The following is a 13,135-nucleotide window of genomic DNA, read 5'->3' as shown; positions in this document are numbered from 1 at the left end:
GCACTTCATTATTGGGAGTAAAAATTCATCAGTGTGTGAGTGAGCAGACAAAAGAAAGCATAACACTGAAAAAATTACTATGTAACAGAGAAAATATGTTTTTCACTCAGTTCTAGGTGTTTCAAGAATCTATAAACTATGTGAAATCTCTTAATAAAACTTTTAAAACAATCTAAATGGGGTCTATTATCCAAAAAAAAAAAAAAAAAAAAAGATTAAGAGCTACTGATGAGAAAGGCTTCTATTGTTTGGAAGTACAGCAGACCACCATAATACAGGAATTAATCCATAACATGAATGATCTGGTGATTGGCTCCTGTCCTGTAAGCAACCTTATTCTCAGATAGGATGCTATTAGAGGTTTTATCTTCATCACAACTATTTTTCTCAGGCTAATCTCCTCAGAGCAAAACAATATAGTAGGCAAAAATTAACCAGGGGATTCTTAGAATATCTGTCATTGTGTTAAAGTTTTAGCCAGTGACAGGATTTAGAATTATCCCTTCCCTGGTAATTAAGTCTCAGTTATCACCACAAAACTGTTGGTAGAACGGAAGAGATGTAGATGACACAGCCAAACTCTAGGAAATCTAGACTGGCTGGCTGGACAGGCTTACTATGGTTATTTGTAGTCTTGAAAATGACATGACCCTATGTTTTATGTGGCTGATAATTTTAGACTTCACTTATTGCATAATTGGGGGCTTCCACTAGAATCAGTAACTAATCAAGGTTAAATAGTCCCCACCACAGCACACTGGTGAAAGACACAGTAGCTCCCTCCCTGCCACTAGCCCATCCTTAGAAGAGCATAATGATTTGGCACGAAAGGCAGTGGAAAGCTTCCACAGGATCCAGGTGTAGACAGGTTTATGGGGTGTGGGTAGGGAGTAGGGAAGAGAAAAGGTATATGGCTAAATAATAAGCCAATTCAATAGAAATCTTTTGGTTGCTGGTGACGATGCGTTAGCATAACAACTAGTAGTCCTGAATTATTCCACTTCAAATATTTTTACAATTTTGGATCATATCTACAGAAAAAATGTTTTTATTTTTAAATTTTCTGATTTAACTGTGATTTGGGGATCTGTTACCTACGTCCCCCTACTCCCTAGGACATTAATAACCAACACATTACTTATTAAAGAATCTAGTTGAATAAGAGTGTATGGGAAAGATAGAAGAAAAAACAGAAACAATTGCAGGTAATTGACTAGGGCTTAAAGGCATAACAAAGATCTGAAAAAAGGTTCCAACAGATGTGGTAGATAAAAATGCAAATGTACTGTGGCTCATTTCTTTTTGTACTCATGAAATAAAATTTTGGATACTCTCCATTTCCAGAGATGCTATAAGCAAATAACATACAAAGTCTTTTCTTAAAATAATAGAGTCCAGCTAGACATTTCTAAAAGCTAAGAAATACCGTTGACGTTCCCATTGCAGCAGATGTGAAATATTTTGGTTTATATGCTGTTAAATCCACTTCTGAGGCTATGTCCTTGGGCTCATCATCAAAAGTAATATCATCCGGTATAAACCTAGGAAACAAAGAAAAAATAATTTATTTAAACATATGCTGCAGCGATAAACAACCAGAGTTTAGATTCCCTTTTAATTAGTCATAGTTTATACATACATACCATATAATAGTTTCTACAGAACACACATGTAGATGAGGCAAACAACGTTAGAAATAATCTCGGCACAAAATTTGTGAAATTCAAAGCTACAGATCTGTAATTCCACTATTTTTGAGTGTACTCTGTATATGTAGAAACCCTGTATTAGGAGTCAGTTAATATGAGTCAGGTGCAAACACACATAGGTCCCTTATACTTTTAAAATGACCTGTAGTACTGGCTTGCTGTATATTTTGAAGATCATATATAAATACTAATGGTTAAATATTCTGAAATTAAAGTATCATACACATCAGATGTCACTGAAAGTAAGAAAAAGTTTACAGTTTATTCCTAAAGACTAAAAATCTTATCTTACATTTCCCCCCACAAATAGCTATTAAATATAAATTAACTATTGCAAATTGTTTAACAACTCTGAGGCATCAGGAATGGTGGGATAACAAGCAAAGAGTAAAACACTCTATGATTATCATATTTAGGTTTAGTAATTTCGTTTCTATCCATACAAAAAGCATATGCCACACAGCCATCAACAAGGATATTTCTGGGGATGGATGAATAAATAAGGTTCATTAGGTCTCCTCTAGTTGCACTTTTGTATGGACTTAGAAAAAAATACCTGAAGTCATTATTTTTAAGTTATTAATATGCATACTTTCATATTTGGGGCAGAAGTGGGTACCCCTAGATAATTGGATGTCAGCTGTAACGGGCAGGACTAGACACAGTGCAGGGTTTCTGATCCAGCAGACTGGGTAAAGGAGGAGTCAGAGTCCTCAGTGGCTTTTGCAGGTCTTTTATTTAGATTTACCAGGCATATGGAAGGCAGGGGTGCTGGGGGGCCAGGAGGCTGGCAGTCCTCCCAGCCCCCAGCAAATCCTCACTCTATCTGGGCTCTCTGGCGTTCTCTCTGCTTCTCTTCTTCTTCTTTCGGCTTCTGTTGGTTCTTGGCTTCTGCTGGCGTCCCTGTGATGCCGCCCTTTTAAACTCAGTCTTTCAGTCCAGGTGTACCCATTTCAGGTGCCCGCCATCAGGCATGCATTCAGGACCACAGGGTTCCCTCATCTATCCTAATGGCGTGAGGGCAGAAAAGCCTGATACTTTTTACCTTACCCTACACAGCAGAAAACTCAATTTTCTTTTCTGATGCTGTATATAAGAAAATAAAACTGAGAATGTACATTTTTTTCTAAGGTCATTGATCTTATTTTCTAGGCACTGCCAGAACTTATACTAACTCCACATGGAAATATCCCAAAAGGGAAACAGAAAGAGCAAAACAATTCAGGAAAGGAACATGTGATGTAAATTCATGATACTCAGAGTCTGACATTTTAACAGTTTGGTAACTATTATTTAAACATTTAAATGAGTACCTCCTATTGAAATTTTTACAGAACAGGAAAGGAATAGCTTATCTGATAAGATAAAGCCTCTAACAAACCTGGATCTCAAGAAGTGATTTCTATTTTAAATGTCACTGTTGAACAGTTTACTAGGTTCAAAGGACTAGGTTAATCATAAAATAGTATAGTAGTTCAATTTCCTATTTCTTTAGGACTGACATTTATAAACACATAAGGTTTTTTTAGCTGCGTTAGAGAAGCCTGAACACATGTGTAGGGTAAGGAAAAATGTCACGCTTTTCTGCCCTCCCGCCATCAGGATAGATGATGGATCCTTGCGATCCTGAATGCATGCCTGATGGCGGGCACCTGGAGTAGGATGTGGGCATAGGTAGATGGGATTCACCTGGGCTAAGACTGTGCTTTTTTAAGGGTGGCGTCACGGGGACGCCAGTAAAAGCCAAAAGAGAAGCCAAGAAAGAAGCAGAGAACGCTGGAGAGCCCAGATAGAGTGAAGACTTGCTGGGGGCTGGGAGGCCTGCCAGCCTCCCGGCCCCCCAGCACCCTTGCCTGCTGTGTACTGGGTAAATCCCAATAAAAAACCTGCAAAAGCCACCGAGGTCTCCAGGACTCTGACTCCTCCTTTACCCGGTCTGCTGGATTAGAAAACCTGCACTATGTCCACTCCTGACTTTACAACATGGTTAAAAATAATGCCCAAGTCTGAAGACAATGCCAGTAGAACCAATCATTCAATGAGCAGCATTTTGAACAGTACTGTCCTACAGAACTTTCTGTGGGAACAGCAAAGTTCTGTATCTGTTCTGTCCTATATGTGGCAAATAAATACTTAAAATGTGTCTAGAATTACCAAGCAAACAAACTTTAAATTTTTAAAAATTTTAAGTAAATTTAAACAGCCAGATGTAACGACTATCAGCACAGATTTAGGCGTACCAGTTTATTAGCAAATCCTTTTGCCCCCACCTCAATACCGCTTAAAAACTTACTTCACCAGGTTTAGTTCTAAGAGCAGCAAAGAAATATTTCATATATAACCCATCAACCTAAAAACATAGTCAACATGTTTGAAAAGACATGAATGTGGAATTGACTCATACATTAATGTTTTAGCATTTTCTCATTCCAGTTTAAGAGTGACGTTTCATAGGATAGATTTTTATCCAAAAGGAAAAAAATTCTTATTTAGAATATGAAACAACAGAGACCATCACCAGCTCTAATATTTTACCTCTTATAAACATGTTGTGTTGCATGATTAAATTGGTAAGATAGATAGCGGATTACCTTAGATCTATGAATGAACAACTACTTTCAAATTCCAGGCCATCACAATCCTCATAAATTTTACTGGCTGTAGCAGGAGAATCACAGTCTACTACTGCATAATAGTACTTCAATCGTTTGAATTGATAATCTCTCAATTTTTCTCTAGAAGTCCTAAAAGGGGAAAAACTCGTTAAGCTTAGTAATACAGGAGCACAAATACTTATCTCCCTTTTAAAAACAAATTTAATTATTTCATGAAAAATATACACAAGCTGACCCTCATTCTAATCCAGCTTTCCTTCATAACTTTAGCTGTATGAACAGTAAATACTTAGTAAGTTCAATGTATTAATTTGACAAGGAACAGAATTTAGGTATTTTGATTGGAATATGATACCTAGAAAAGGAGAATGTAAGAATTACATTTGTTTACCTCTGATTTTAAATTTTAGAATAATTATATTTCTACATATAGCCTTCTCACTACAGCACTGTATTTTAAAAATGCTAATAAAGTATTAGCTGTAATTACAAAGATTTCTGATGTTGTACAATGTTTATTCCACATACATGTTATCAAGTCCAAATGGTTATAAATTTAATTTCACTTAACTACAATACTAACAGGTTCTTCATCTGCTCTCTGCTGCCACCAATCTATTTAACCGCCATTTTTACTAAGTGAGCAGACAGCTCCACCTTGTGGTTTGAAACTACCTTCATTTTTTTCTATACTACATGGTAAATAATTTTATCATCTTTCATTTTTGTATTTAATCTTCAAATAAGTTAAACAATTTGAGGATAAATACACCTATATCAGGAAAACGGTAACATTTACAAATTCAGAGCAATGAGAATGAGAAAACTGGAAATAAGTTCAATTATCAAATGTTTTTTAAAAGTACAATAGCTTTTTTTGTGAATATAGAAATGTAAATATGCATACAAAATGGTGTGCCACCTTAATAAGACTTTACTCTGCTTTGCAACCTGTTTTAACCAAGTATATAAACTTATAGTCCTAACTATTAAAATGACTAGAATTCTAAATTAGTGATTTAGTTTTATTTTCCATAGTAACTTATTACCAATCCTTTTCATGGGCATCTTCAGGGATACTTAATAACTCTACTGGTCCTTGAACTTGCTCTTCCTTCATCCTCTCCTTTCCAAACTCTGATGGGTATATCTAAACACACAGAAAAAAGATCAGTTTTAGATCAATTTTCTTTTTCTTAAATATCCAATTCTGAACTATAAGTGTTACAACTGGACTTGATGAAAATGGTAAAGATTACTCACTTTCAAACCCACTATAGAAAACTAAAGAATCCTAAGGAATAACCTTAAAAAATAGGCATTTTTGCTGTTGAGTAACAGATGAAGGGCTTAGGAAAAAAAAAAAAAAAGAGTATCTCTTCCATGTACCAAGTAGGACAAAATGATTCTGGATACAAGAAAAAAATTAAGAAAAGCAAAATGAGATTCCAAGCTCAAGGAACTCATTAGAAACATAAATGAAAAATGGCTGGATTAAATAGTTTACATGAATTACATAAAATGATTAAATATATAAAATATAACTAATGAAGAAAAACAATTTTGTTATACCTGTCACATCTATTCAATACTTACTGAAAAAAATTCTTTAACTAGACAATTTTACCATATAGTTTATACAGTCTTCATGCAAGAAAAATTTACCCTCACCAGGATTTCTGATTTTCTATTTTATTCTGCTAATGTAGTTTGATTTTCAGTATTTTTCCTTTACTTCATCTGAAGTTTTTAAGCTATTATGAGGTGAGGCACTGAAATAAGTTCTCTATACAAAGACTTATATGGTATCCCAAAATTTATTTAAGTTTTCCAAGTTTATCAAGTGTTAGTTTTCTTAATATAGGTCATACGTGTTTAAGGTAATTACCATGGATTTTATGGTTTTCTGCTCCTACTAAAAATGGTTATTTTCTTAATTGGTTAATGCTGACAATAAAGAATAATTTTTTTTTTAAATACTTATCTTATATCCTGTTCTTTTATTGATATAATAGCATTCTAAAAGATTTATCTGGATTTTTTAAAGAATACACATCATATAGTCCATGAATAACAATTTTACCTCTTCCTAACTTTTGTGTCTAATAGCTTCATGTCTAACTGTATTAGATAATTTCCAGATTTTTTTCCTTAAAAGCAAAATTATAACTTAAAAATGAAAATTAACTTAAAATGCTTTTATTTACTAAAAATGAAATCAATTCTCACCTTTACAGAAAATATAACACCTCCTTTAGGTTTAAATGAATTGAACAGGGCCAACAAATCTTTTGCCTTTAATCTATCCCAGTCCATGTTGCAAACTGCTAATCGACGTGTAATCTAAGAAACAAGAAATATTAAATATTATATCATTCCCAATCTTGCAAAACTTATATCATTCCCAATGCTTGCAAAACATACTAAAAATATAATACTTTCTTTCCCCCAAATTCTGAAGTGTTTTCAATATGCAAAAGAGAACTGGAGAGCAGTCATAAAAAAGAACAACTCAACACTTAGCACTTTCTTTTACTTGGTTCTTAGTTCTTAAATCAAAATATGGCATTGAACCCATTTTTGAACTACTAACTTTGTTAAACGTTGCTATCCATGCATATGAAGGGAAGTTAAGTATGTCACTCTGTATCATTTCCAATAAGTGTAGTGGAAACTAAACTATAAGCTCACTAAAACAAGTATTTTCTAAAAAATTTCATGACTATGTAGGACTTCTCCCTATTATGTCCTAATTAGAGCTAATTAATACAGATATAGACCATTTCAAGATGGTTTAAGTAGAATCATTAAAAATGAATTATTTACCAAAAAGGTTTTCCCTACTCAATTTAATGACATCAATCCTACCATCCATAAAAGTTACTTGTACTGTGTGCTCTTCACAAACATGTATTCAAAAGGTCACCTCATCAGCGCGAGGAGCATCCTTATCTAATTCTCTCCAAGCATGTTCAAAACCAGATTCCTGTGGAAGGTAATCTTCCATATCTTCTTCATCTTCAGAACTAGTTTCTATATTTCCTTTACCCCTGGCTAGATCAGGGCCACTGTCACTTTCTTCTTCTTCTTCATCATCATCATCATCATCATCATCACCACTACTCTCATCTTCATCTTCATCATCTTCGCTGTCATCATCACTAGCTGGAGCTCTACCAATGCCTCCTGTTTCATATTCAGATTCTTCATCAGATCCTATTTCACTAGCACTTTCTAAATCTTCCTCCAGATCATCTTTGTCAAACATTTTACCAGCTGGTGATTTTTCATGATTACTATCTCTATTCATTTTGTGTGGAACTTCTGCAAAAAGATAAAAAGAGGAAGAAATTCAGAAAATGTAGACAAGATACTGAATTACAGCTATTTTGACCTAAAATCTGATAAAATTATTTCTAAAAAACAAATAAAGGAAAATATAAATTCAGCAAAATTTATACCCAGTGCAAGTTATTGAATGGAAATATTAATAAATACCCAGATCATAAGAATAGGTTCATACATTCATGTAGTACTTACATGTGCTCAATATATGATCATTAGCAAAAGAGAAGCAATCAATGCTCTCAATGAATTTCCAGTTGAGTGAAGAGGATAGACTGATAGATATCAAATCAATCAAATCAATACACAATCAATACACATAAAAAATGAAATTACTACCAGAATAAGGGCCAAAGGGAATGATATATATATAGAGAGCAGATCTCAGTGAGTGATAAGTGATTTGCTACTTGAAGGATGAAGAAGAGGTATCAAAGTTAGACTAGCAGATGAAGGAAATACTCTGGACAACAAGAATAGTAGATGTAAAGATCCACTAACAGGAAAAACTGGCAAGCATGTCTGAATTGCAGAAAGCAAGGAGTCAAGTAAAAAATTAAACTGAAGATTTACGTGGGAATACACTATCCAAAAATCACACACAAAAGTTGGTTTTATTCATAAAGCAATAAGTCACCACTACATTTTTAGGAGGGTCACAATCACATCTGCGTATTGAAAAGATCATCTTGGCTATATTGTAAAAATGACCAGAGGAATCAAGAGTGAATATGAATAAAGACTTATAAGGGCAGTATTTTATTACAGACAAGAAATGAAGGTAACACAAAGCTCATGGCCGGAGAGAAGCAGAGAAGTGAATGGAGTTACTTCTGGCTTTTAAAATCAGTTAAGAGGTAAAAACCAATAGTAATTAGATATATAGATTAGGCTGGTTTCTTGGCCTTCAGGGCTAGATAACTGTTAAGTGTAGATAAGTAAACTGGCAGCATTGGAAGAAAATCAATTTCTCTGGTGGAGGTAGATCATGAGTTCAGGTTGATATGCTGAATATGCAGTGCATTTGAGTCCTTTAAGAGGCTACAGGAATTATCATAAATTTGTATATGACCAATCATTTTCATTATATTAAAAATTATTTTTAATAAAAAATTAGCTTGGGGGCTTCCCTGGTGGCGCAGCAGGTTGAGCGCAGCCCTGTAAAGCTGTTGGCAGCCTCTGCAGCACCGGTTCAATTCCCGGCAGGCCAGGATGAGATTCCCACATGGTGCGGCAGACCTTTCTGTCTCGCCCACTGCTCCCCTCACCAGTGTATTTCAGTCCTTCTACCTGTTCTGCTCCCCGCTCTGTCTCTGGTGAATTCTCTCACCCTCCTGCGCCTCTGGCCTATACCCCAGTGCTTGTATAAATAAATAAATCTGTATAAAAAAATTAGTTTTGTTCTAAATGAAATCCTTGAAAGCACAGCTACGATGGTCACATTTTTCCCCTAAGATGTTGAAATAATTACATAACTTAATGTGAAAAAATCTGAATATTATCTGACATATAACATCTCACATACAATTATACACATATTATATTTCAGTTATATAAACTGATAGATGGAAAATTTAAAAAGACCTTGTATTCTAGTGTTTTTGACAATAGCAAATACATTCAGAGTATTCTCCCACTAACTATTTGTTCTGAGCCTGCCATGTACAAATTCTTATGTTAAAAAATGTAAGATTACCTCTATTCCTAGAAGGCACTACTCTGGCATAGATCGCAAACATTACTACTTATCCAAGCACTTTTAAAAAACGTTTTAACATTTCCCCCCTAACTACAAAAGTACTGGATGCTCAGTGCAAACAGTTTAGAAAATAAAACTTAGTTAACAAAATAAAGATGACTAGTAATTTTTCATTTAGAGACAATTAAATGGTTATTTGGCACATAACACCCTAAATTTGTTTTTCATGATATACCCACCAATTTCTTTCAAGTAGTTGATCATGCCATTTATACTATTTTGTAATCTATTTTTAAAACTTCATGTATCACCGACATGTTTAACCTTTTATCTTAGTCTAGCTTCAAATGATTTGTGACCACTTTTTAAAATTTAAAAACGCTACAATGCACATTTTTTACACATCATATTACCTTTTTTTCTAATTATTATGTTTACTGCGGTACCTTTGGTTTACAAAACTGAATGTTTTAGGAGTACAGGTTTGCATATCTACAATTATTTCCTTAAAATAAGTTCTTAAAAATTCAAGTTTAGACATTAACATTTTAAAATGACAAATACTGAACTGCAACTTCTCACATCATCTTTACCTTATAGCATTTAAAAAGCCCCTTACATATAATAGTTGCTAAAATGATAATTGATAGATAAATAATGAACAAAAGATGGTTATATATGGAGTCACTTAGTCCCTACTGGCAAATATCTTCTGTAGACTTGCAATGAACGTAAAGCAAGCTGGTGGGGTAAAAAGATTCAAATACTTGAACTGCAGGTTCATCTATTTGTATCCTTAGGTAAGTCACTTTATCCTTGTTTCCTGACTAATAAATCCTAATTTCTTGAGGTGATTTACAAAAATGAAAAAAAGGTACGTAAGAAGATTTTGTAAAATCAGTACAAGGATTATATGGATGCTACATTATGCCACAGTCCTAAATCTAGTGATGTTTAAAAGATTCAAGACTTGCAAACTAAGCATCAAACCAACCTTGCTATTGTTTCTATTCTGATTTTATTCTCCAGTTTCAGGAACCAGACTCATAGCCCTTTTCTCTATACCTCAGTTTCCTGCCAGGTTCCACTACAAATGGAATGGGACAGTGTTACTTTAGACTAGCGTTACTGCTTAGAGGCTAGCAGGTTATTTGCAGAAGAGGATCTGCAAAGGAGCAAGAAGGATTAAAATCAAATCCAAATTCCACTTACCAAGCTATGCATCCTGCAGGTGGGCCATGACTGCTCAGGGGAAAAGAAACCATTGTCATATTCAAAGGTACTGTCCCTCAGTAAACTGGAAGTTCTATGTGTTCAGAAGGGCATACCTTTTTCTAATTTACACAGGCATTAGATAAGCTACCATTATGCCCGAGATGGAGAACCATGTCTTATTCAGGCTTTATCTGCCATGAACCAGTTAAAAGTAGTTGAATGAGTAAGTACCCATCTCTGTTTATTTCCTTAGATACCACGTATGTGATGAGAAGAACACTTTCTCTGGTTTCTGAAATTCTCTGTTACCGAATACAGAATACTAGTAACTATCATAAATCAAAATTATTGTGTGGCCTCAGGACAAGTTTTTATTTAACTTTCTTCCAGCTGGTATGGCACCAAATAAAAAACTAGTAACAATATTATATGGTAATTCCCCCCCTTAATTTTACACTTCAAAATAAGCCTTAGAACCATCCCCTTATACTATGAATATTCTTATGACATTGGTTTACTTTTTTAACATATGAATATAAAAGCAATGTAATACAAAAGAACCCTAAAATTAAGATTCATTTCAACCAACCTGATTGCATTTTTCCTCTTGTCTCAGAATACTTTGCCTTGGGAAATTTCACAATTTCAGAGATGCCCAAGTCTGCTGTTCTTACTTTTCCTTTGGGACTCAAGTCTGTGCGAAGTTGAAAAATGTTTTTTTCCCCTTTTGCCCTTTTTTGTGTAAATTCTTGGCTATCTTTCTTGGGACTTATTTTGGAATCTATCTTCTTAGTTTTGTATACAGTTTTCATTTTGCCAGAGTTATCTAAATCATCTTTGTTTCTAGAATCCTTTTGATTAACTTTCTTAGCTTGTTTCTTCTTCTCCACAGCTGGATTTTTGGATTCTATTTTACTTTTAGTCTGGGATTTTTTCTTCTTCATCTCCTTTTGGTTTAATTCTTTGTTATCTTCATCAGATAGATCTGAATCAGAATCTGAAAGATCATAAAAACGTTTCAAGTCTTCTGTAGTGCTGTGGTTGATGGGGCGTCCTCTTTTATCCACCGCATAATTCAACTTAAACTTTTTGTCATGAAACATTGCTCGAAATCTCTTGTCAATTTTAACTTTTCGATCTTTTTCTGGCATTTCCCAAAATCTTGGGTCCTTTGCAACCCGCCGAAACCGCTGGTCACTCATTATTTCTTGTTGGGATGTCATTTTTTAAGTGTGTCTCTGGAAAAATTCTCGAAGAAACCAAATACTAAAAAATAACACAAATGTCAGAATAATGCAAGGTTAGTAACACAGTTAAATAAGATGAAAGAAAAGATATTTCTAATAGATTTTCAGTTAAATATAAAGATAACACTTTTAATTACATTTCCAAACTTATTCTAAGTCACACACACACACTAACTGTAAGAATATTCTCTTTCAATTGCAGAATATTTGGAAAAACAAATTTAACACATAACCAGGTAGAACTCTAGGACTTCATGGTGGAGGGAAATGCTTACTAGGCACTTACAATTTCTATACATCTATATGTTTACCTGTGTCACAAGTTAAAAGTTAATGTAACTAAAAGATTCTCATGCCTCCATTGGTCTCATTCTTTTCTTCACATTCTAGTACCACTTTCTGTTCATTTTTACCACATGCTACTTCCAGTGGCCTTTAGTTCTACAAGGCCAGTCTCTTCACAGAACAAAATCAATTCAGATTTAGCTCACAAAGTTCCCTCTTTAAATCCAAACACCCTACAGGAAACAGATATTTTCACTCTTAAGTCAATAATTACTTCTTTCTGTAACTTATTTTAGGAGTAACCAAGGCCGAAAGGGGCTGATTTCCCGCCAAAAACACAGAATATAAAAGGGCAGGGTATTGTTCCTTTCGTAGTAAGTAGTGGTTTAGCATCTCTAGATTTGGTTTTGCAATGAGTTTCAAAAAGTCATTGATTACTGAGCACAAAAAGGAAATGACTGGAGGGAAGCAGTGTTTTATTTAAAATCTTGACTATAAAGCTAGACTTCTCCCCTTAAATTTGAGAACTTTTTACATACCAAGAAAAATTCAAAATTTCGATTAAGTACTTAAGCATTTAGTCTTTCGACTAACGAGGTCGGTACCATCTGATCCAACTTTTAGAGGTAGTGCACCTAAGCGTTTAGAACTAAACCAGTCGATAAACGTCAAGACATTCGGAGACGCGAGGGCACCTGATCTCATCTGAGACGCCCACCCTCCCTTTCTCACCCTCTAAGACTGGGAACACCGCGATGGCCCCAGAACCTGGGTTTTCTTCTCCACTCCCAGATACTGGGTTGAAGTCCCCAACAGGACCGATTGGACGAATAAGGACATCCGAAGAGTGAGGCTGGAAAGTAAGAAGAGGCGCACCCTTCACAACATCGAAGGGCACCCTCCCAAAGACTGGTTCGGCGCCACTACATCCTTCCCTCTGGAACGAAAAACTCTACTTACCCCTTCCAGGCACTCTCCGATTCTCACATGGGACCCACACCCACAATCCTCCGCGCGACG

The 13,135-nt window shown here is 34.9% G+C and overlaps 1 protein-coding gene across 2 annotated transcripts in view; it reads right to left on the bottom strand.

The window, feature by feature from the left end:
* The window catches only part of ESF1 (ESF1 nucleolar pre-rRNA processing protein homolog), a 62,289-nt gene extending 49,156 nt beyond the window's left edge, over positions 1-13,133 (bottom strand). The window contains exons 1-7 of one of the 2 annotated variants that reach the window (XM_037494536.2): positions 13,076-13,133; positions 11,173-11,849; positions 7,251-7,648; positions 6,554-6,667; positions 5,374-5,474; positions 4,301-4,453; positions 1,427-1,541 (exon numbers count right to left, since the gene is read on the bottom strand). In XM_037494536.2, coding sequence (XP_037350433.1) covers positions 1,427-1,541; positions 4,301-4,453; positions 5,374-5,474; positions 6,554-6,667; positions 7,251-7,648; positions 11,173-11,806 — 1,515 coding nt within the window. In that variant the 5' untranslated portion in view covers positions 11,807-11,849; positions 13,076-13,133. The other variant, XM_054696259.1, reaches the window with a different exon arrangement.
* Between the last annotated feature and the right edge of the window lie 2 nt (positions 13,134-13,135).

Source organism: Talpa occidentalis, unplaced genomic scaffold (genome assembly GCF_014898055.3).
Source record: "Talpa occidentalis isolate TD23 unplaced genomic scaffold, MPIMG_talOcc4v2.1 talOcc4.10, whole genome shotgun sequence".
NCBI lineage: Eukaryota > Metazoa > Chordata > Mammalia > Eulipotyphla > Talpidae > Talpa > Talpa occidentalis.
Note: the sequence above shows the minus strand (reverse complement) of the source record. Positions and strands in the feature narration are given on the sequence as shown.